This window comes from Phalangium opilio, unplaced genomic scaffold (genome assembly GCF_054372755.1).
Source record: "Phalangium opilio isolate 3A_F unplaced genomic scaffold, DU_Popi_V2 ptg000031l_1, whole genome shotgun sequence".
Lineage (NCBI taxonomy): Eukaryota > Metazoa > Arthropoda > Arachnida > Opiliones > Phalangiidae > Phalangium > Phalangium opilio.
Window position 1 is genome coordinate 4,302,592 of NW_028324158.1, and position 24,311 is coordinate 4,326,902.

At 37.8% G+C, this 24,311-nt stretch overlaps 1 protein-coding gene and 1 long non-coding RNA gene across 3 annotated transcripts in view; one reads left to right on the forward strand and one right to left on the reverse strand.

Moving 5' to 3' along the window:
- LOC149690116 (transient-receptor-potential-like protein) overlaps positions 1-24,311 on the forward strand; it is a 143,339-nt gene that overhangs the window by 112,315 nt on the left and 6,713 nt on the right. The window contains exons 10-14 of one of the 2 annotated variants that reach the window (XM_089869655.1): positions 6,598-6,735; positions 13,869-14,064; positions 18,820-19,032; positions 19,138-19,182; positions 20,484-20,558. In XM_089869655.1, the coding sequence (XP_089725781.1) occupies positions 6,598-6,735; positions 13,869-14,064; positions 18,820-19,032; positions 19,138-19,182; positions 20,484-20,558 (667 nt within the window). The remainder of the gene's footprint in view (positions 1-6,597; positions 6,736-13,868; positions 14,065-18,819; positions 19,033-19,137; positions 19,183-20,483; positions 20,559-24,311) is intronic. The other variant, XM_089869656.1, reaches the window with a different exon arrangement.
- On the reverse strand, positions 3,465-6,584 carry LOC149690124 (uncharacterized). Its single transcript, XR_016383634.1, has 3 exons — positions 6,166-6,584; positions 4,128-6,094; positions 3,465-4,059 (listed from the first exon to the last, which is right to left on the reverse strand). It is a non-coding gene; the product is annotated as an uncharacterized LOC149690124 (long non-coding RNA).

Sequence of the window (24,311 nt, forward strand, 5' to 3'; positions counted from 1 at the left end):
AATTAATTAAATTAGCACTGTCTTAAGTTTCTTTCTTAAATATAAGGAGTCATTTGTGAAACACTCTAATTATAGCTTGTTGTAAACGGTGGTCTTTAAAGCAAAATGTCATAGATAGATAAGTTTCGATTCAAAATGGCCCATAGAACCCACAGTACTGTTCAGTTCTACCACTCTAGCTTTATTTGTATGTTTATTTTTAAGAAATGATAGAAAGAGAGGGTTAGATTTGAGGTGCTACTACCCCTTAGTGGCTTTCTATAACAGACAAGTTGCTAACATTTAGAGAAGTTTTCGTTATGGAAGATTCACTTGGCCAGATAAAATTATTTGTCATTATATTTACCGTTCTCTGTGGCAAAGCCATGGAGGTAAGGAAATGCTACTATAGTAGTGAAATCGTCACATTTCTCCTTACCTTTAAACCCTGACCTATGGATAAATTCGAGAGAGTTTGAATATCCATGTCCTATAACGCCATTTTAGGGAGCTGACTTTGATTAAATTTCTCCACTATCTAAACTTTACTCCACCCTTGTACGAGATAATTGAAATAGCACGTGTAATAGAATGTGATCACTCCCCTTAATCCCTTAATTAGCATTTTAATCTTTTGGACATTTAGACGTCAATTCCATTTTGAATGCCAAAAATTCTTATTTTCACCAATAATTTAAGTCGCTGGTAATTAAAGCCGAAATAGGTAAATGGTAGAGAATGCAGTATCGCACCTGTTTGCTAATTTGTTAAAGAATTCTCATTAATTTAAGGGTTCTGACGTGAGTGATGGTGAAGGGAGGGCTAGGGGATCCTTAATTAAATTAAAGCGACTGGGCTAACGGCCCCGGGATTATTGGCGGCTTTCCTGTTGGCTCAGTGAGGTCTAGTCCAATAATTTGCCTCACCGCTATTTGGTATCAAAGCCGATTGATCGCGAAAATCAATTTTCTACTCTCGCTCGTTCCTATCTACGCGGCGTGAACCCCGGAAATCACCCGTTCCGAGTGGTTTTCCTCCGTAACAAGCTTTTCTTTGACTATAGACAATGTCAGAAGTCGTTATAATGAAGTACCAAATACTGGATATTTTACCCAATCCTTTAAAAACTGCAGAACGTGAATTGATACATAAGTCTGTAATAGACAAATTCGTTTCTTACAAAAAGAGAAACCAACACGCAGGGCCGAGGCCGCCATTGGGGATTGGGGTATCATCCCTCTCGCCAAGAAGCTCCACCAGAGGCAGTGTGATTTGGTTAACCTCCCGCGTGTAAGAAAATCGGGCTCCAACTAGCGTTGCTTCGAGGCGAGAGGGAGGATACCCCAATTTTGCTGCCTCGCCCCTTTATGATGTTTTCTTGTTTTGTAATAAACAAATTTGTCTATACTCTCATTTACTCTGGATAAATATGGCTATATAGTTTTCACACATGGAGGATTCATACCATTTACATCAGGAGGCCAGGCTACCTGGAGGACAAAAGCAGACGGGTTTTTGACCTCCAGGTAGCCCGGCCTCCTGGTGTAAATAGTATGAATTCTCCATGTGTGAAAACTATCTATAGTCCGCATGAGAGTCAAAATAAAAGGGACTACTGTGCCATCTTAGTTTTTCCTCCAAATCGGAAGAAAATGGAAGAATTTCCTTCTGTTATATTCATTCTTTGGTTGAGATGGCATAGGGTTAAAGTTGAAAATCACAGTAGGTAATGGATTCTGTTTCCGGCAATTCCAACTCCCGGGACGCCCCTCTGGGTCGTTATTATCTTACAGGAGAGAAGTTAGAAGGAGTATAAAGCTCCATACAGTGTCCCCCATCTTCGGCAGAGAAGTCCTCCCAGCATCCTCGACAATTTGGTTGGAACTAGCTGTTGTTTTTAAATGGCGCTACGCGGCAGCACTTAACAATCCCCTAGCGATAAGACTTTTCGGTGTAACTAAGAGAAAGAAATGGGGGTAAAACTTTGCATTCTATCTGCACTCCAGGCGTGTTGGGTCCAAAAAGTGCGCAAAGACGGCTAGGGGTCAACCCCCTTGTATGTCCCGATACTGAGGGTTGCGAACCCCCTTTTTCACATCGAAGAGGCTCTTGAAGCCTTTCATTGCCTCAGATAGACCACCAACATTACTAGCCCATCTCATATCGCTCCTCCAATATGGCGATGGTTTGAGCTAGAAGGAGGAGCGTTTGACTCTGGAGTTGAATAGTTTGGATCATTTGTAGCTGATTAAAAATCCCAGTATGGTTTTCATATTTGGCATCATTGAGTGTTGCCACCTCTAGGTGGAAATATTTTAGTAGCGAAGGCGCGTGTAAATTGAAGTTTTTGTTGCTAAGTATATCCAGGTGGCACCCCAACCAAAAAGTGTGGTTGATTTCACGCCCACACATTGGAAGGGTCGCACGTGTTAGCGGTATAGAGTATGCTACTCCAGAATCAAACTTCCTTCCTGCAAGATGTGAGGGTACCAGGAATTGTGTAGGAAAGAAATACGACACTATGTCTCCATTCCTTCTTCGAACGTCCTAATGTCTTAATTGTCGACCGTATCTTATAGTGACCTTTATAATAATCTTATTGTGAAAAAGGTCATTAATTTTAGGGTAAACTTATTTTCATTCTACCTGTAGCGCTAGGAGTGATTTTTGATAACCTGAACCTTCAGATAGACATATTTTTTTAACAGGCACATAATTAATCTATATAGAAATTAAATTATACACCCATTATATACCCTGTGTCCCAAATCTCTAATATAAATGATATAGAAGACGTAGCACGAGAAATGTCTAAAGGGATTCTACTATATATATGGTCATTACTAAACTTCCCGAAGGTTGGGAATACTTTGGGGAGACCTTTAATGGTAAAATCTTTAATGTGTCTTTTGCTTGGAAACGGCCGGGGAACTGTTATAGCTAGGAAATAACCCCTTTGCCCCTATACTCTCAACTTAATGCGTTGGCCGCCAGTGAAACAATGGGCAAGGCATTAGACAATGTCAAATCGCCAGTCGTGTTCAAATAAATTTTCCTTGATTTTAAAATTTTATCGTTGCTCATAAACGATCAGCGACTTTACTTAAGTTCACTTTGCATACTGAGAATACATTGTTAAGTAATAGGTTAAGCCAAAGTTATAAAATTTTTTAATTGAGGAGGGGTATTTTAGAAAGGTCTTTAGCTCTCTTCAAAAGTAACGTGGTGAACGGTTGAAACGAATTGATTCGATCATTTTAGGATGGTAATATAGGCTCTAAACGATAATTTAACTCACCAAAACATGTGCCTTGATTTAATCGATTTCCGAAGTTCGCTGTATTGAGCTTAAAAGTCCGACCATTATCCGAATTTTCTCGCAAAATCAGACAGTCGGTCTTACTTCCGAAAGTTTCATCCAGTCAAAGACTTAGGCCTACATGGCCCAATACACGACCACATCTTGAAGTTTTATCCTTTGCTCAGCGAAGATTGCGATACCCTGTTGTGTCGTTTCTATTTTAATTACAAATCAATCTATAAGAAGGAAGAATTAAAAATGATCTGAACCTCTAAGAGCTCTAATATTTCATAAATCTTCATTAATTCACTTCCGTTTTATTCATTACTCATATTGTGTTGTTGAATGAAGGAATAAGGCGCAAATTTGCAAATGAGTGTGAAATAAGTTAATCGTTTAAACGGAATTTGACAACGGTGAATAGAGAAGCAGTAATAATAACAGAGATGACTTCATAGAGTTAAATTTTGTGTTTGAACTTTCTCAGATGTTGTACAGTACTAGAAGTAATTAATATCGACGATACAACCATTAGGCATTGTGATGAAAAATAATGCAATGCCATTTTCCTTATCCAAAGTAGTCACCAACAATAACAAGAGTTCAATTCTGTGTTTGAACGCTCTCAGAAGTTGTACTAGAAGTATTTATATCGACAATACAGCCATATGGAATTGTGAAGAAATATAGTAAACTCATTCAACGATATTTTCCCCTTTCCAAAATGGTCACCAACAGAAACCTTAACTCTTGGCTTCGTTACAGCACATTATGAAGCTCTACACAAAATTTCAGTTCCTTTAGTTGAAATGTAAGGAAATTATCGTATAAGGAAGTTTTCCCTTACATTTATGGCCGACATTTCCCAAGACTTCCGATAAAATATATGTGGCTATGAACCCGCGTACAAAATAAAGGTTGAATCGATTGAAATTGCTTAAGACATCACGTCAGACAATTTACACGGACAAACTCGATTTCGAGTCTAGTGAGAATTAGTCCTCACACACTTCGTCGGCAAATAATTGTGGTCTGTACAACCATAAGTTTATAAGATATGTTCCACAGTTCCATAAGTATGACACTTATAATACTTTGTAATGCTAGAGACTTACTGAAGGCTAGTTCTATAATGACAAGCGAGAATTGACAACACTCTGTTTTGCAGTTCATCTTCGTATTTAGTCTGCATTACTAAGCCTTTGACAGCGCCTCACCAGGCGTCGCTTTACGAGAATCTGTGACGTTTCACCGACGTCACTTCATGACAAGCTCTCAGTAACCAGTGACAAACTTATGGAACATTTCTTACGAACTTATGGTACGACTAAGACTCGCTATTTACTTTTATAATCATGACAGCACGAAACTGCGAGGATATTTAATATATTTGATTATTTAAACAAACATATCGATATCGCAAATTGAATTTCATTTCCAAATCTAGAAATCCTTTTTACACTAAGGCCATTCTCTTGAATTGAATCTCGATCCACTCTGGACTATTTATAGTCTTCGGTGAAGAATTGTTCCTTGTCCGGGTAAGGCTTGGAAAGTTGACCCGCAAAGCGTACAAAGGAGAACTTCCTTTTACTTCCTCTTCCGACAGCTGTTCATGTACCAATCATTGAATGAAGTAGAACGGAAGACGTGTTTAATAAGGCTTCTAGATGTTAGAGAAACCATCTTTATTCGCTTTTCACTAGATTCATCGACTGTTTGTGAACGGAGTAGTTTCTTTTGGGGAAAAGATCAATGGGGAAGACCTTTGAAAATACGCTAGGGACAATTCAAGTTAAGAGTGCAGTGTTGGAGATGTTAAAGATCATCTTCTGTAGCTGTTCATTATTTTGATACAGTTCTTTCGTTTTACGTGTTGTAGTCTCATTATGAAATTCACAACATTTTGTTTTCAACCTGAATGTTCATCTCGGTAGAAAATCCAAAAGCCCATCGCTTAAGGTCTCAAAATAGCAAGTTTACAGCCGAGTGCTCCGTTATCCCCAACTATGTGTGCAGAATTCCGTAATTTCGTGATCTCGTCCAATGCTTCGTAATTGTTTTGGAGATTCGCTATTTCGTAATACATTTTTGTTATTTTCTGATTTCTTTAAAAGTTTCTAAACCTTCTTTAATATTTAGTGATTTCATCAGTTCGTTTGCGATTTTGATTTCATCGGAAAGCTCGAGATTTCAAAGATTTTAGTATTTAGATTACGGATTTCACTTCAAAGATTTCACAATTAGAGAAAAATTCCCTGATTTCGTCAGAGATTTTGCAATTTCTTCAATGGTTATGAAATTTTCCCTTAATTGATTAGGACTTCTTGATTTCGCATAAATGTCGAACCCCTAACTACAGTGATTAAAAATATCACTGTAGGAGCTAAACTTGATGAAGGTTTCCCATTTCAACATTTCGAGAAAGTAAAATTAATGAAAGATGAAGGAAGCCAAAACTTCCCAAAAGTGAGATCCAGAAGACTGCTTTAAATATCACATGCAATATCAGAAACCATGCCCTATAGGAAGCTGGTGTTAGAGGTACCAAACAATAAATTCTTCCAGTAGAGAACATATTTTTAAATTTGTATCAATAACTATCAAAATATGTCACTATACCCTTTTGACGTACAAAACCGAGTAGGCAACCCTTAGTGTCTGGGCATGCAAGGAGGTTGATCCATTGCCGTCTCTACGCAATCTCAGGATCCTAAACGGCTACAGCACAATCGCCGAAAGCGAGATAGAAGGTAGAATTTTACTCCGTGTCTTTCCGTCATAAAAGCATCGAAAAGGTGTACACTATGACTCCTTTAAATTTACATTTTAATGAGGTTGCTGACATAAGACAATAAATACTAAACATGGGAGATTAGACCCACATGCGAAACAGGTGTTCTTAAGGAATTCATATTGTTTAATGCGAAACTTGCGAAATTGCTGTCCATTTGATGTTGACTTTACTTCTTATGTTATCATCGTCTGCTATTTGATTTTCTATACTGGTTGAACCAAGTTTAAACGTTGCATTCTCAAAATGGAATAGACTCGATCTGAACTCACTCCTCCCTTATTGATTAGCTATCGGGTCAGCTCCCTTTTGTAACCCCCATAAGCAGTCCCTCCTTAATTAAAGCCATCATACCCGACCACGTGGGCGGGGGCGTACACGAGAGTGGGGGTCCCTACTATACCGGCTGTTGTTTCGCGATCCATAACCGCCGACAAAATTTATTGACACCAATCTCCCCTCCTGTCCTACCCTGTCCCTTGTACCCTACTTCTCTTGGCTTCGCTTATTTACATGGCTACAGGCCAAGCGACGTTTCAATCCTAAGTATAGGCCTTAGAAGAATCAGAGCGTCGACGGGACTGACGAGGCACCCAAATCCTATTGGCTGTTGGAGTGACGTATATGAGGGGAAGGGCTTAAGTTCAGTGCAACACTGCAGGTGAGAGGGCTCACGTGCAACCAAAAAATCAATTATGTACTGGGAAATAGTTTGCAACGTTGACCAGTCTCAGTGCTACCAGTTTAATACAACGGTATCGTTATGTAGTACAGAGATTCGGCATAAAATTCTAATACTTATTGTAAACTACTGAAATAGATATCAAAAACTAATGACGTTGGGAAAGAGTTTTTAATAGTAAAAATTATCAAGAAATGCGTCATGAATAAGTGATAGCTTTTTTCCTACGTAAATAATTTTCGACACTTGCTCTTTCAAAGTGGTTTATGAACTGCAGGAAAAACCCTTTTATGAGAACCTTGTAATTTAGAGAACTCCGGAGACTGGACGAAGGTGCAAATCAACACCCGGTATATTTTTAAAAGTTAATTTCAACTCTCCCATACAAGTACCCCTTTTTCTCCGTCACGAATTTTAAAGTTTAATAACTTAAAGCGTAGCTGAAGCATGGCATGAAATATACTAGATATTTTTTTATAATATCTTGAAATTCTTGAAACATAGGTGTATAGACCTCTTTTTTGTGCATTATTTATTTTAAACAAGCTGATTTATTGAGCCAAAAATTAATAGTCAAGGGTTTACTGTCGCTGCACTTGGCTTAGCTCTTTGCCATTATTACTTTAATTTAGTATGAATCTATTCACATACACTCTACAATAATATTATGGTACATAAAGTTAAAATTAAAAATTCGCCCGATTTGGGCATAAAACTGAAGTCCATCCGCTTACGAATTGGCACTGGAACTAGGAGGCAGCGTTAATCTGAAGTACGAAATTGCCCTCTACTTGTCTTCCAGCTCTATTGCATCAAAGCCACTGGACGGAATCGAGGCTGTCAACAATCTTTGGCAGCAATAGGCGATAGTATAGAGTCATTTTACTTTCTTAACTTTAATGGGAGGGATTAAAGACATGAAAGGCATCTCTTCCTTTTTGCGTGTTCACGTTCCTCCTGGGAACCACTTCGTAATATCGAATATTCTATCGTCTGCTATAGTCTGACCATCACGTTATTGCTATCTTTGACAATACATAGCAGCAGAAGTATATCACAAAGCGGGGTAATTGTAACATGATTCTTCCCAACATCAGAAAATCTGGAGCAAGGTTACTAAAAAGAATCACATACGCGATAAATAGTTCCCTCATCATTGCTCTATTAGCAATTGCCAAGGCGCGCTTGTGGATATTTGTCGCACGTCAAGACTAAGTTTGTGGGTTGATTGATGAGGATTTAGTATCAAACTGTTATAGAATTCATTCCACGGTGCGATGCCTACTGAAGTTTGATGAGCAGGAGAGCAAACAAAAAGGATGAGCCTGGGAAGAATCATGTTACATAACTAAAATATTAAGAGGATACAGAGTGTCATCCTTCTTCTATTATCCCCTTCTGATAGCAGTTATCGTAGGTGAATATTATTCAAAAAAGAAGAAGAAAAAAGCTTTAAATGTTGAAGGATTTAGAAACAATGTTAAGAATAATATTTTGAATTATATTTAGAAATAAACAGGTTTATCTCAATTCGTAGCGCAAGGGAGCAATTTATAAATGGTAACAGTAGATCCTAGTTCAAATTATCATGATTGGCTGACATATTTAAGACCAAGGGACAGACAAAAACGGAATGGACTAGGATCCATCCGTTTTCCGTTTCTTTCTATGAAACATTTGAGCGATGATGGTCATTCCCAAGTGTTACTATCTATACATTAAACCTCGTAAAACCTTTTTCAAGAAGTTGAACAGATGTTTGAATGTAATTCGATAAGCGTTTTAAAGTGTATTATAAAACGTATAGGTATAAGCGAAGAATTGAGACGGATAAAGGTTCTAAATTCAGAGCCAGGAACCCAGGAAAACATTAAAAACGCAAAGAAGCGAAAAGTTGGGTGTTTCCTCGATTTCCGAAGGGACTGAGATATGTTTTTATAACTCAGGAAATATTTTGCTGGTTTTAAATTCATACCCCAAATAGACCGCAAGTCTTTGCTATTCAGACTAGGAAGATTTATGCCATTTACATTTCTTCAATATGTCTGTTTAACTACGTTTGATAATGTTACTGATGTAGTGTCAAAGATCACAATGCTAAATTATGGTTATTAGTGGAAGACTATGGAAATATTTCGAGTCAAAATTTAATTGTGAAAACCTTTCACTTATTTTATTGGGGAAACTGGCTTATGTTTCTAATACCATAAGCGCATCAAACATCTTAAGTATCTTTGTGAGACTCTTTGGTGTTGCGAATCATTCCGTTTGCAAGAGATTGGGAGCAAAAATACACTAGAGATTTTTGATTCTCAAGTGGCGCTACTCGTGGCTAAGAAAGAATAATATTCCATCTTGGGTGGAATATTTAATTTAGATGCTCTCGTATCGTGAGGTTTCCCAATTGCCAGTCGATAAATATCTCCGACCTGTTTTACCAGGATCACGCTGTAATTTTCCACTTTTTAAGTTAGAAAGTTAAAAAGTATTAAAGGAAAGCGCGGCTCCATTATCACCCCTAGCATTCGGGCTAATCTTCTGGGCACGAATTTCGCCTTGCACAAGCCAGGAACCAATCAGACGTGATGCACTAGGTCCCATTGGTTCCTGCCTTTGGCTTAACTAGCCTTTAGCAAGCTTAGCCACTGTGTAGTAGAAATGCCATCTTTAAGGGGCACCAACGGAGCCGCGCTTTCCTTTAAAGTGTCAAAGGCCATCAAATGATAAAGAAAACAATTACCACCGCCCTCGTGGACGAGTTCTGATTAGCTCATGCCTTTGGCAAGGTAAAATTTTGAGTGTAGAAGATCAGCCAGAAACTTAGGGATGCCACAGGAGCCGACATTGATTTGCCTTAAGAGGGAGTACAGTCTGCAGGCGGAGAGTAGTCCTCTATAGCTCCCTTTCAGACATAGGTACTTAGAGATTTGATGTGCTTATGCAACAGACAATGGGCAGCTAAAGCTTACGACCTTACCGAGACGGTAAGGATGATGGGAGGTATTCGTTGCCTATGTTGAAGGACAGAGGCAACGCTAGACGTGTAGCGGAGCCTCCGAAATGAACTAGGCCCATGCGTGTCGCAAAGCAAGAATATTTTTTTAACCAATTTAGTTCGCCGTGGTTTTACGCTTGGGGGCTCTTATATTACCGTAAAATAAACAAAGTTCAACCCCGTGACCCTGTCGACTGCTTAAGTATTTGGGCCATGGTCGTGGATTGTAAGTGTACGTTTTTATTACTCTTACTGAATTATTTTAATTGAAATAAACTATTTTGTTGTCATCAATACAATCTAACTGAAAGATTCAATAAAAAGTGAATAACCCCAAAAACATTTACGTTAATTTTAGGATGAAACTTTTCTCTATCATAAAAATTTTATGACTGACCCCTAAAATATCAACGATAATTTAAGGAAGACCCCTGTCACAACGGTAATATAAGCGCCATCTCGTACACATATATGGTGAAAATATTTTCCTTAATAAACTGGATACTTCCCCACATAAAATTTTACATGCATGGGCCTACAGTTCATTTTGGAGGCTCCGCGTGTAGAGATCTTCATTTCTCCATTTATTTTAACCTTCAAGATTTTTCTTGGATGTTCGAAATTAAAGGAAAGAGGAAATCTATGTTTTAGTCAAAAGAATGTATAAAATATTTAAAACTGAAACTACGTGTCTGTCTACAATCTTGAACAAGCGACAAGCAATTAAGTTAACTAACTGGAACCTTCGTGTTAGTTGTTAGGCCTATCTGTAAACAGGCGAGAAATCCTTCAGGCGTATCTAGTCATTCCTTAGATTTTATGACTCAACGTCACCTGCTAAACAGATAAGCCTAAATATAAGTTCATCAAATATGTTCCATAAGTTTGTCGCTGGCTACTGAGAGGTTGTCATGAAGTGACGTAGGTGAAACGTCATGGATTCTCATAAAGGGATGCCTGGTGAGGCGCTGTCAAAGGTTATGTACAGAATTAATAAAAAGATGAGCTGCAAAACCGAGTGTAGTCAATTCTCGCGTCGATCTCGCACTAGCTCTGAGATAGTTTCTAGCATTACGAAGCAGAGCTGTGCTAATTAATTAGTTAGCTGATTGAATTTCTAATTAATTAGCAAAATTTACTAATTGAAAATGGTAATTGTATTTTAATTACCTTAGTGCTAATTGACAAGTAATTCTAATTAATTAGTATGAATCGGAAAGGTAATTATCTAATTAAAATTTAATTAGATTTAGGATTAACTAATTAGCTAATTGAATTTTCAATTAATCTTTTACGCCAATTTGTTGTAAAAAATCGAGGAATTAACTCTTGATTCATCTATTTGAATATGAAAAAGCCTTATTATATCGATGAGGAAACCTTAGTGCTACTCTAAATTTTTCAGCTCCTCAAACATGAGAGAATACTAGTACTAGTAGAAAATTTCGTAGTTCGCAACTGCCCCATTTCGAAATTTCGACTGTTTTACCTACTCGAATTAATAGCAGTGCGCATGTATTTACTACTCAGGGGTCCATTATAGGAACTGTGGGAAGAAAATGAAGAAATGAGACAAATTTTAACATGACGGAAGGCTCGAGGCTTGTCTCATTTTTCGAGAATAATTCATAGCTTCCGTACCCGTTTTTCAATGACATTAAAACATTAAACTTTGCATTACCAAAGTACTAAATCCATGGGCACTTTTAAACTTTTATGTTTACTTATGGTCTCTTTTTTACCTTAATTAGACAAGTAATTAATTAGAAATTAGTAATTCTAATTAATTAGTTTGATAAATAAATGCCTAATTTCTAATTGAATTGAATTAGTTTCTATGTCTAATTGCTAATTGGCTAATTAATTAGTTCATAAATATTTCCCTAATTGCTAATTCTAATTCAATTAGTTGTCAGCTAATTAGCACAGCTCTGTTACGAAGTATAGATAGGGTCATACTTATGGAACATATCTTATAAACTTATGGCCTAACGCATAATTTTCAGTTAATTGCAGGTATCTCATTTAATATTGTAGGAAATGTTCACTTTCAATTTCTGAATATTCTATATTTCATATACTCTTTCGTAAAAACCAAAAAGAAAAATTCAAGCATAGATCTTTCCTTTGAAACTTGTCCCTTGGAGATATCTATTATTTTAATGTTCTACCAAATAAAATTAAATAATAACAATTTAAAACTTTAAAATTGAGAAGTTTCTCATCTAGAGCGAATAGATTCATTCACATATTCAATGCGGTTACGATATTTAAAGCTAAGCGCTTTGAAATTTGATATACTTGTATTCCTTCTAAACGTATACTTCATCCTTGCACTGTTGATAATTAGGTGTTACACTTGAGAATATTCGATGCACCGAACCTTGTGAATTGATGATAAGCTATAAATATAGCCGTAACCTTTGACCCCTTCCTCTTCCAAGCACTTCTGTTAAAATATATATACAGCCCTCTCTTGTTTTACGTAATCTCTCGTATAGGTTGCGCTGTAGACATTTAATCTCGTGGGCGTGAATTTGGGTGCCATGAAAAAGGCCGTATACAGTAACAATATGATTCTAGGTGCCTCGTCAGACTCAGTCGTTTTTTATATAGTGTAGAGAGCTCCTATGCATGTTTGGTATATTATATAAAATATACCAAAGCATGAACCCATATAAGACTTGAGAACGTCCAAAGATAGGATCAGTAAGCAAGTATGAAGAGTCTCAGAGAGAGCAAATTCTCCGCCAACCCCCTTTCAAAACCGGTACCGAGCTGTGGCTCGCATATGCGCAATCGGTGCAACAGAGAGGGAAAAAAATCAGAGAAGTTTGTTTACGGCCAGTATTCTTAACGGATCACGTGACGTCTGGCTCTTCGTCAGTGCGCCGAGGTAGGTGCGCTTGAGAGAGATATCTGATTGTGCCGTTATAATTACCTTCCCTCTTTGACTCTCCTTCTTACACATTCTCACTGATAGGATTTGGCTCTAGTGCTCTGATCACTGGGATTTCCCCTTTTATTAACAATCGCGTATTGACCCAGTGAAACAGTATGAGATCATAGAAATGTAAGATAGCAAGTTCTTAGGTCTTATGTGGGTTCTTGGCCAAAGTTATTATATTCATAATGAAAAAAATATTAATATTGAAGTTGTTGTATCCAAAAATTATGCGAGGAGCGTGTGCTGGCTGGCCGTGCTGAATGCACAGAAAATATATATTCCAATTTAATGCATGATTGTGTCGTGCATGGCGTAAAAGTGGCTATATAACCACGCTTATAGTCGATGTACTTTTTGTACTGATTATAAATGTTTATTCCGGAATAGTAATAAATACCCCCGTAAATATGGAATTATATTCTGTTTGTGTGTAATTGGGAAATATAACGCTTGTAATGGTATCGATTCAGTTAAGTTTTACCCACAAAATCTGGCACTTACCATGGGAGTGGGTACTTAGTGTTTATACCAATGGTAAAACGAACTGAACTGAATTTCAACCGTTACTGATTGTAAAGGTGGTCAATCTAACGCGTTGAGATGGACACTTCTCACAATAAATGCCCCGGAAATTTCATAATCTTTCCGTAATTCAAATACTCTTTCTTAAAGGAGTTTGTCACAGGCTTGGGAACCCCTTCTGCCCCAGCTGGACAAAATTCTTTTTAGATCTCGGAAAATATACCTGCGTTTTAGGCAAGTAAAAAAGCTAAAAAGCAATGCCTTAATGTGGGGTAAAAAACACTGCGTTACCATCGTAGGGGTAAGAGGTTTTGCCTAGCAGACACCACTAAACGAATTGTGGGACGTTAGTCCTGATTTTTAAGACCAATTGAAAGCTAATTATTTAAAATAAGAGATAATTCATTTTCTTTATTTTGATATTTTAAATTTTATATTTAGAAAAAGGTGGTTCTTTTAAGGTATAATGTGTAGAACGCGGATCCTATCCTCTTTTTTGACAGATATGTGTATATTTTCAAATAATACCAAAATAATCTTTTTCGCAAAACTATATTGACAAGTGTCCAACTCAACAATCAATTGAAATTACAATATTAACTTACTCCTATAGTTGTAATAAATAACATTTTATCTGGTTGAATGCAGGATTGACGCGAGTTACACGTCTCTGTTGTGGTCTCTCTTTGGAGTTATTCCCATCAAAGATATCAGTGCCAGAAAAGACCAGGCGTTCACCAAATGGGTCGGTCACGCTCTACTGGGGGCATATATGATCATGGCTATGACCGTCATGATCAATATGCTGATCGCCATGATGAGTCGTTCCTTCCAAGACATCGAAGTAAGTCCTCCATATTCTATTCTCTTCCATTTATTCGCGATTCAATCACCCATATTTCACTTTCTTACATCTCATTTACTTCTCCGATTTGCTCGCTACCTCAAATATCCTCGCTCCCCTTTCGTCGTCGCCATAAATCGTCATCTTTTGTTAGTTGCAGACTGAATATGCAATGAGTAACTTGAAACGTTCCCAAGGACTTAGATGAGAAATGAGTTAGTTCCGATTGATTTGGTGTTCCTAACGTTGCTATTATTGCATATTCTGTTTGTAACAATGTTCATGGTTGGCGATGTAGCTTAAAGAGTTGTTTCGCAATATAGGCTCATAAATTGAGGTAAAAGTTTAATCCCCTAGTGACAAGGCTTAATTTTTCAAGGCATACACATTGTTTTCTAAAGGTATAATGAAGTGTTCAAACAAGTTGATTTCTTCAAAATTGCTGTCCTATACAGAATTTACGATAGGTATTTTGTCGGTGAGCCGCATGTGCCTTTTGTTAGTGGCTAACATTCCCTGTCAGTGGTCGCGCTTCGTACAGCTATGGTCCCGTGGTGCAATCGACCTTGGGATACTCCCGAACAGTCGCTCAAGCTGATCGATACTTGTGGAGAGGCAAATTGTACAATGGAAGGTTAGCTCTTACAATACACTCTCCTTGCGAAAATGGACTCTCATTCGCAATTCTTTCACATTAGGAGTTAGAAGGCGGTTGCGGATCTTGCCCTAATCCTTTTCTAACCACGCTGGGTTTTAAAGTACCCGGGGTTCATAGACAGCCAGACACATAGGAATCATGATCGCGATAGCTTGTATGGTTCTTACATAACCACACCTAGCTAAAGCTCAGACTGCGAATGTATGACGTCATTGCACTTATATTAAAGGACGGCATATGTTCACAACCCTTGCAAAGATGTTAATAATTGCCGCTTCCAAGATTTCTTTCTACAGCGGCAGTATGGCCTTCTTAGAGATAGGGCAGCGCATTATCCAATTTTTTTTTTACTAGTCTTATTCGGTTCATTTCGATGAATTTCAAAGGTGTAGTAAAGTTTTATAAAGCCTTGTTTTACTTGAATACACATTTATCACGTATGAAACTTAAAACACATCAATTTTAATGACAACGAAACAATCTCCCATTAACTCTACTCTCTGCAATATAGAGTTTTCGGCCGATTTACTAGCATACAGTTTACTTCCTTAAGCCCATTAATTCAAATTCTTGGTATCCTGATTTCATTATGAAGCCGAGTAACGATAAATATCCAGTCCCAGACGAAAATAAAATTCAAATTTCTCAAACTCAATATCAAGATAAACGAGAGTTATCCGCTGCGAAATATTTGAATAAGAAAAATGTACAATTTCTTGGCTATTTCATTTTTCATGGGGAGAATATATCACGGGGAAAAGCAAGAACAGTGCTTTCAAAAGAAGAATTGATATAGTGAAGGGATATCGTCACTGAAGAAATATAGGTTGATTCTCAATTTAGAAATACGACTTCATATCTAAGTCCGTGGTATAATTCGTAAATATGGTAAACGTATACTTGAGCCGAAAAATTTATTATATTAGTCCGAAGTCGCTATTGGATACTAGAGAGGTTAAGAAATTTGTTTTAAAAACTTGCATGTTTGACTGGAAGCTTACGCTTAAAAGCCAATGTTGGTTTCTGCATGGGGTGCCCCCAAACATGATGGCTAATCTTCTACACACTAATTTTACGTCGAAATAGGCAGGAATCCATCAGAAGTCGTTCATTATAGCGGAGTTAAAACTAGTTTTTGCTAAGCTAAGCACCTTTTGACTTTAATAGTATCTACAGTAGATATTTTCTTGAATCCTCCACAACTTGCCTGGAGAAGTAAGTAATAGACCATTTCGATGTAAAAACGTGGTAGGCAACCCTCGGTCTTCGGATATAAAAGGTTGATTCGTTGCCATCTCTGCTCACTATCATGATCCGTAAAGCATACAGCGCAGGCGCCAATAAAAAGGAGATGGAAGGCGAAGTTTTACCCCCTTGTTTTTCCTTTTAGTTACATCGAAGTGGTCTATTGATGTATCGCGTGTAGTAGCGTAGGCTTGAAAAGAGTTTCTTGTTATAGCAGGCAAAATCTTCTTAACCTGGGTACTCTAGGCCGAAGTATATTTCATTTTGCTTGGTGCATGACGTTAAAATTTATGCCATCACTTATTGAATTTATGGCGATTTTCTTCAATTTCTTCTCCCAACCGAGTTTAATTTTTCTATCTGGATTTTAAATGAAAAGCAGTTTCTGAAAGTAATACGTCAACGTCTTGCGACGTTGAAATCTTCAACATGGAAGTCTTCCCTCCCAAAATATACTTATTTTTTATCGATTAGCATAGATTTTATACACTTAAATTTCAAGGAAGGTCAAACAAGGGAAATTTGGATAACGTTATAGCTAAGGTCGCCCAAAAAGTCCCCTCGTTGGGGCCGATGTGCTAGTGCGCATTATTCTGACGCATCGTACTGAGGTAGACGACAATTCTGCCTGTGGCGTCTGATGGAAATGATCATACGCAGTTAAAACTAAAGCCGAAAACTAGTCACGTGGCCTGCTACGTTTTGAGGAGAGAAACTTCTAAACTGACCAAACTTCCCTTGCTTGACCTTCCTTGGTAACTTTAGCCAAACGTCCTAGATGTTGCGTTCCATGTAAATGATCAATTAAAGTGATTCACTTTCCGTGAAGACTTCGGTCTCAAATGGGGAATTATAATAAAAAAGACTCGGCTTTGTTTTCTGTCTGTTTGTACCCTGTGACAGTTTGTTAAACATAGCTTTAGTAATAGCAACTGTTTATATTGCCTTAGCCATTCCTTAAATCAAGCGTGTACCGCTCATCCAGTGCGAAAACGGATAGCTCATCGGCCACTGCAGTTTAAATAATATATGTTATAAATAGTGAGAATGATTAAGCGTGGAGTGGAAATAGGACGTCGTAAATTTAATAGCTTGGATAATTAAGAATAATGTGGGAATTGAACTTCTGGGAATGTAATTTTAGTATTAACATGAATAAAATCAAAGATTCGATATTGGAATGCTAACTAGTCATTAATGTAACTGTGCATAGCTATGTTACGGTACTTTTCCGTCTTAGTAATCTAGTAAAAAGAACGCAATAAATTTACGAATAGAAAGGAATTTTCAAAACTTGTCAATCAATAACGATATCGACAGATTTGTTCGTGAAGGAATTGCTATTGTACGTCCGACTTATGGGTTTATAGAGTAAAGCGTTAAGCAATCATCAGCAGAACGTTGCCACTTTGCTTACGTAACTGAAGTCGATGAACATTCGTAATCGATAGAATCGCGTCTGGACAGCTGAGTTTGTCAAATGCCATCATAATTAACTGAGTAAACTCGGTCGGTAAAGACCTTGATGTAGATAATCCATTATGCGCTTTCGTATAAGCTTACAATACAGGGAGAAGAGCTGCCTTAACTAGCCATTTATGGATTGAAGTCTTTAATAGAGCACATTCGAATAATCCCAAAAGCAGATATTCCCGAAGTAATTTAGCTATCTTTTTTATACTTGGCATATTTATTTTTCGACTTGTTTTTTAGTGCTCATGTTGGTAAATAAGATCCAAAATCTTTTGAACCTTTTTGCTTGAATTGATAAATGATAAAATACTCGTAAATTCGTTTATTTCGATCGGAAAATAACGGTAACAGGGGTATAGTGAAAATATTTTCATAAAATCTTCAGCACGATCAACCATATGACCAACGGCATAACACTTTAATACTATCAGAAGTATATAATACTTCTCTTCGAGAGAAGTGTACCACTAAGCTGGGTTATATTGTAACATGATTCTTCCCAACATCAGAACATTTGAGAAAGGTTACTAAACCGAATCACAAACGTGATAAATAGTTCCCTCATCATTACTCTATTAGCGCCAAACTATTTGCCGAGGGGCGCTTGTGGATTTTTGTCCCACGTCAAAACGTGGTTTGTGTGTTGATTGCTGAGGGTTAGCCAGGGAAGAGTCATGTTACATAACTAAAGTATTAAGAGGATACAGACTGTTATCCTTCTTCTGTTATTCCCTTGTGATACTACCCATAAGTTCTGCAGTGATTACAGAAGAAGTGTTCTCGTAACAACTAGCCTTTGGAGAATACTATAGGGTTATACCAACGTGTTCGTACCTAGAGAGTGCAGTGCTGCCATGGCGTTACACACTCTTATATTCTACCACGGTTCTGGCGATCATATTGAAAGTCGTCAGCTTTGGCAAAGTGACGTACTTTTACGTGGTTCCTATCCCTCGTGGTAGCTGGCTATGGCGCAAGACCGATCCAAAAAAAGAGGACAGTTTTCCAAGAGAACATGTTGCGATGTTCTTCATCTTAATCGAAAATCTAGGCTGACCTTAGACCATTAAACACAGATGAGCTGGGATTTAGATACGGCGCGGCTCTTTTATGGCAGAGCCTCTACAGCACCAGGCCGCGACCAATATTGAAACCACAGCCATAACATGATCTAGGAGTCGAAAAGTTTCGGGAATCTCCCTCTAGGTGCAATGACAGGTGATGCCATGAGAAGAACAGGGGATTTTAGCTTATCATTCCAGTCCATCTGTGTTTAATGGTCTTATAGCTTACTACCACCGTTCCTCGCCTTACATAAATTCTCAAGGTGAAACATCAATCGAAACTAACCAATTTTATATCACCTGTGTTTTACTTAGGATCATGCCGACATGGAATGGAAGTTTGCTCGTTCCAAATTATGGATGGGTTACTTCGACCAAGGTTCGACTTTACCACCGCCATTCAATATCATCATCAGCCCAAAAGCGATTTTCTACTTCTTGAGGGGGCTCCATTGGATGACGGGCAGAATGTGCCAAAAATGTAGCGAGTTTTTTAATAAACCGACGTTCGATCGACGAATCGTCAAGGTATGTACTGTGCAATGTCATTATCTCGAAAACCCTTTTCGTCTCGTAGAAATCCGTTATAGTATAGCTAACTGAACCGTGGTACGTTTGTGATTCGTTTTACAGCCTGTACAACATAGAGACATTACTTACATACATGGCGAGAAGAAGGTAGGCCTATCCAGAGTTTTTTTTGTGTAACTAAGACCGTGGTCAGTAGGTGTGTTGACAATTAAAAACAACTACACCGTAATAACGGTTCCATTATCGTAGAACGTTTTTGACAAAATCTCTTTCACAGTAATGTGTTGTCTACTGATTCTGCGCTTTTTGGAACTCTAATTAACCCAATCACTCAAGTCAGATTGCTTAGATAAAAGATCAATTGGGTGTATCATTATAAATTATTGGGGTCAGTTTAGAAACTACAAACTAGGAAAATAGAACACGGACAGACTCAGAAGCTCAAAAGTAGCTTGTCCATGAGAATTGACACGAAACAAATTTGACTCAACCTGTGATTCAATCGTAGCCGTCTGAATTTGACATTTAGATCATTAAGTTTAATAGGACTTTTTAAAAAATTGGCCGGGGTGTTATGTTAAAACCGATAAGTCTTGCACTCACAGAAGAATTTTCGATTTGCTTTAGATGATCTTTTAACGCGTCAGACACAAAGAAAACCCTACCTCTTTTTTAAACAAAGGCTCTAAAATGAGCTACATGTTTTAGAAACAAGTTCTAATTTTGTGAAAATTATCGATTATACTATTTTGATGGAAGTTGCTTTGAAAATGAAGTACATTACGTAACTATAAGCATCTCAATCCCTTAAAGTAAGAAAACGTTGTATAAAAAACCGTGGTAAAATAAGCATTTGTTTCCCCGATATTTAAATTTTTCATTATGCTGAAAATCATAAATTTCTTTCTCATCTTATTTAAATTCCTACATGGCACCAGGGAGAAGCATAAAGGAGACTTTGTACGGGGTTTTAGACTGATGACCGTAAGTCCTCACTCCCCCTACAGGAAGGGGTAAAAATTTCGTTATCTCTTATCACGTGGCAAGAGGCATCAGATTTCCCGCAAATTCGCACTACGAACTGCCCTCTCGTGAGAATCTTTATACGGAAAAGAGCATCCGTTGGCTGTAGTTGTGCAACCCACGTGACAAGAATGAGCCAAATTAACCCCCTTCGACACCCTTTTTCCGACTGTGGGAGGAGTTTAGGCTCGCTGTGTAGAATACTAGTTGACCCCAAAATACGTCCCCTTTTCTATTCCTCCCTGATGACACCAGTATCAATAGAATCAAATAAGGAAATCGATGCGCAGTTCGTTGTTTTTGCATAAACGCTCTTAGTTACATATTCTATTTTCTTGCTATTTTACTGTTCTGTTCATCATTAATTTAAGTAATCTATATAACATTACTTATAACGTAATTGAGTTTTAAAATTTTCCTTACAGCCCGTTAATACGAAACAAAACGGGATCAATCCGCAAATTAATATCGCAACGACGCAAACCAACGTTAACTATCAGGTAAATTATTTTTATGTTTTTATTAAAAAAAAAAGATCCAGAATGCATCATCCATCCTACCATATGCTCATCAATATAAGTCTTCATTTAACTCATCCCTGATGTCAGGAATACACATATTTCTTCTCTCGAAATCTTTAATAGATTATTTCAGGGTCTTTCACCTTGAATTAAAGGGAAGGATGTGTAGAAACCGTCACCCCTGACGTCATGCATGATGCATTTGAACTTAGAAACTACGTGACATTGACGTAGCTAGCGACCTGCGACGTGACTCCGGCAGGGGCGTGCCAACATGAGCCAACATTTTATACTTTAACGGGGGCAAAATGGCTGCCTAATAATTAAGTCCCATAGAGTTGAAAATTTGAGCGGGGCCTTCGCCCCCGCTTCCCCCCGTAGTTGGCACGCCCTTGGACTCCGGCCACCTATAAGCGCCGAAGTTCACTCTGTATTTTCTGAACAAGTAGACCTAGGGTCGGCGGTTGTCTTATATATGTGAATAGCCAATGAAAGGCTAAGGAGGAGCGGACGGTTTAACAAAGTTTTAAGCCCTTCCCTTACCTATTAGATTCCAAGTAGAAGAAATTTATGTATTCTTACTGACGTCTATAGTACGTTAGAAAGTATTCTCATACCTCAGCTTTGCGAAAAACTTTTACAGTATCACGACGTACATGGTGTTTTTGATAAGTCTGCCATAAATTAAAATGTATATTCCTTGGGTCAAACTGAGTCGAAAGTGTCAAGGAACATGGCTTATACGACAATTATTTTCGGACATAAAGACTCAAGTATAGGGTTACTGAAACAAGGAACTCGTGTGGAGTCTAAGAACGTTATTGAACCTTTATCTAGCAGCATAAGTTTATAAGATATATTCCATAAGTATTACACAACCTATACTTCGTCATGCTGGAGACTAACAGAGAGCTAGTTCGAGAACGACGCAAGAATTGACTACATTCGGTTTTACAGTCCATCTTAATATTTGTTCTGTACTAAGCCTTTGACAGAGCCTCACCACGCGTCGCTTTACGGAATATATGATGTTTCACCTACTCTCAATAACCAGTGAAAAACTTATGGAACATATCTTATGAACTTATGCCAGCAGAAGTGTACTATTAAACGGGTCGAAGGATGCGTGACTGTTTCCTTGTTTTAGAGGCCAATGTTTGCGAGCCCATATCTTCGTAAGTGAATGTTTTAGCAGCCACGTTCTTCGACACTTTCGGGCTTTCCATTCAGTTTGACCCAAGAACACACCCTTACTTAAGTTAAGATGCTTTAGCATTCGAAATATGTGATCGTGGACTTACGCTCTTGGCCTCCTTTAATATTTTACTAAGAATTTATTTGAAAATAGAAGAAAATGCAAAAGAGCCTCAAATCCCATCTGGAATAACTTAATCTCGTATATTCGGGCAATTTATCAGGCAATGCGGCGGAAAAATAATTTTCAAGATCTCTGGAATTGGGCCAAAATTTAATAAAAGATACAAAGCCAATAGTTTTAAGCCTTGGAATATTTTATTTTTGTTTCAAACTCCACTAGTCTTAATGTATACATTGAAACATTCCCGCCGAATAGAATAGAAAGAGTGTTCAATTCCAAGTAAATGTGAGAAATGCAACTGTGCAAAATTAATTTAAATTGAATAGATGATTCGTTTTACGTATCTCTCAATTCGGAAAGCGTAATACATAAAAACAGCCTTGTACAATTTTTGAAGTCGGACAAACGTATTCATTGAACTCTCTTACGACTGCCCACTCTACTTTTCGGAAATTCGTCTTTTCAAGGTTACGGAACACGATGTTCTGATAGCGGGTGTCAAGCCATTAATAAAGTAGCGCCGAGAGTTTATGGCGGCTTCCATGGAAATGCCCTTTTTACATTCCGTATTATTGTAAACACCTTAGCCTCACAAGCCATATTGTTAAAATAGAATGCCTGTTAGTTTTTTCTCTCAGAGAATCAATTCAATTTCAGTGATGCAACGTATTGTATTAGGTTGGTTAAACATCGCTTCGCAATTTGCTTTGTCCCTAAATCGTGTTCGACCGTTTAAGTGAAAAAAACACTGTCAAAGCTAATGTCGGTCAAAACTTCACTTCGAACGTCGAACACAAGATATATTTGTCATAAGTGATTGTCCTTGTACATTTAAAAGTATTCTCTCGGCATAATCAGGGAAATTGTAACATGATTCTTCCCAACATCAAAACATTTGAGCAAAGTTCTAAAACCGAATCACATACGTGATAAATAATTCCCTCGTCATTACTCTATTAGCGCTTAACTATTTTCCAAGGCGCGCTTGTGGATTTTTGTCCCACGTCAAGACAATCAAGGTTTGTGGGTTGATTGCCGAGGTTTTAGTACCAAACAGTTTTAGAATTCACCCCACGGTGCTATGCCCATCCGAATTTTGATGAGCAGGAGAGCAAACTAATAGGGTGATGTAAAAAATCATGTTACATAACTAAAGTATTAAGAGGATACAGAGTGTCATCCTCCTATTATCCCCTTGTGGTATTATCTTTGCGATCCTTGAAGACTGAAATTCATTTATGATGATGAGGGTTATGTTATAGTTTAGTTCAAATGTATATCTGTTGAATGGTCCAGTTTCGAAAAAGTGACCTGAAATATGTCTAGATAGATCGATGTATATGATCTTACTATTGAAGAACGAAAATTCCATACGTTACGATATGTACATCTGTTTAAAATCATGTAGGCTTTATTGTAATTTTTTCTTGGGATTATTCTATTTTCAATCTCGACAGAGTTTAGTCTTTGCTAGGAAATTTATTCTCGTTGGAATTCCAGTCGGTACTGTTTGCATACAGCATCACCCAGGAGTTGAAACATTTTTCAAGCCTCACTTCTTTCAGTTTCATTTAGAATTCAAATAATGTGGCACAGAGTTCTTCGTATGCGTAACAGCGGTTATAGTTTGCACAGGGGGGAATGTTTCCTTAGCAAAATACGTTCTTTTTTTCATAGATGTTTATCAATTTACTTTTGAGGTTTTGTGTTTGTTGAGTATGGAAATTATTAAATTTAGCTCACTAAAGCGATAATAAAAAACTTATCCTTTCGGGGGAACGTTTTTTCTGTAAGACAGGAATTGTGGTTGGATCTGTTAGTTGTAAAGAAGTTTCCATTGTTAAAAGAAGTGTTTGAAGTTTATCGGTTATTATTATACTACACATTTATATACAATAGGTTTTTCTACGTGTATTGGAGAATGTAGGGAGATCTCGTTTGTTTGTGCGTGGATCGAAAAAACGAAAAACAAGAAGGGTAGTAGGGATGATAGGTGGTTAAGAAAACATCCGCTACCAGGTCGTATTGCGAACGAAAGTGTGGGTATAATTTTAGCGACCATACGTTGCCTACGCTATATCAAGGCCCGAGTACGGCACCCAATTTCCATTGAAAAATTGACAATTAAAGTCGCCGTTTTTTCCCACCAGGAGCGCTTGTAGCTGGACCTGTGTGACGTCATATTATTTGAAATACTTATTTTCCCGCGCTAGAAAAGGCGAGTAAAGGCACGAGACGGGCGAGTACCTCCCGGCGAAGCTGGGCTACGGCGGGCTTAAGGGAGAACGGATCAGGATTGGGTACGTGCGTGTACGCTGTACGCGGCAGCGGTTTCGGCCCGTTTCGGCGTCGATTGGGAATGGGAGTTTGGGACATTCTAGAAAAATATTTAAGGCCATTGTTACACAATCATG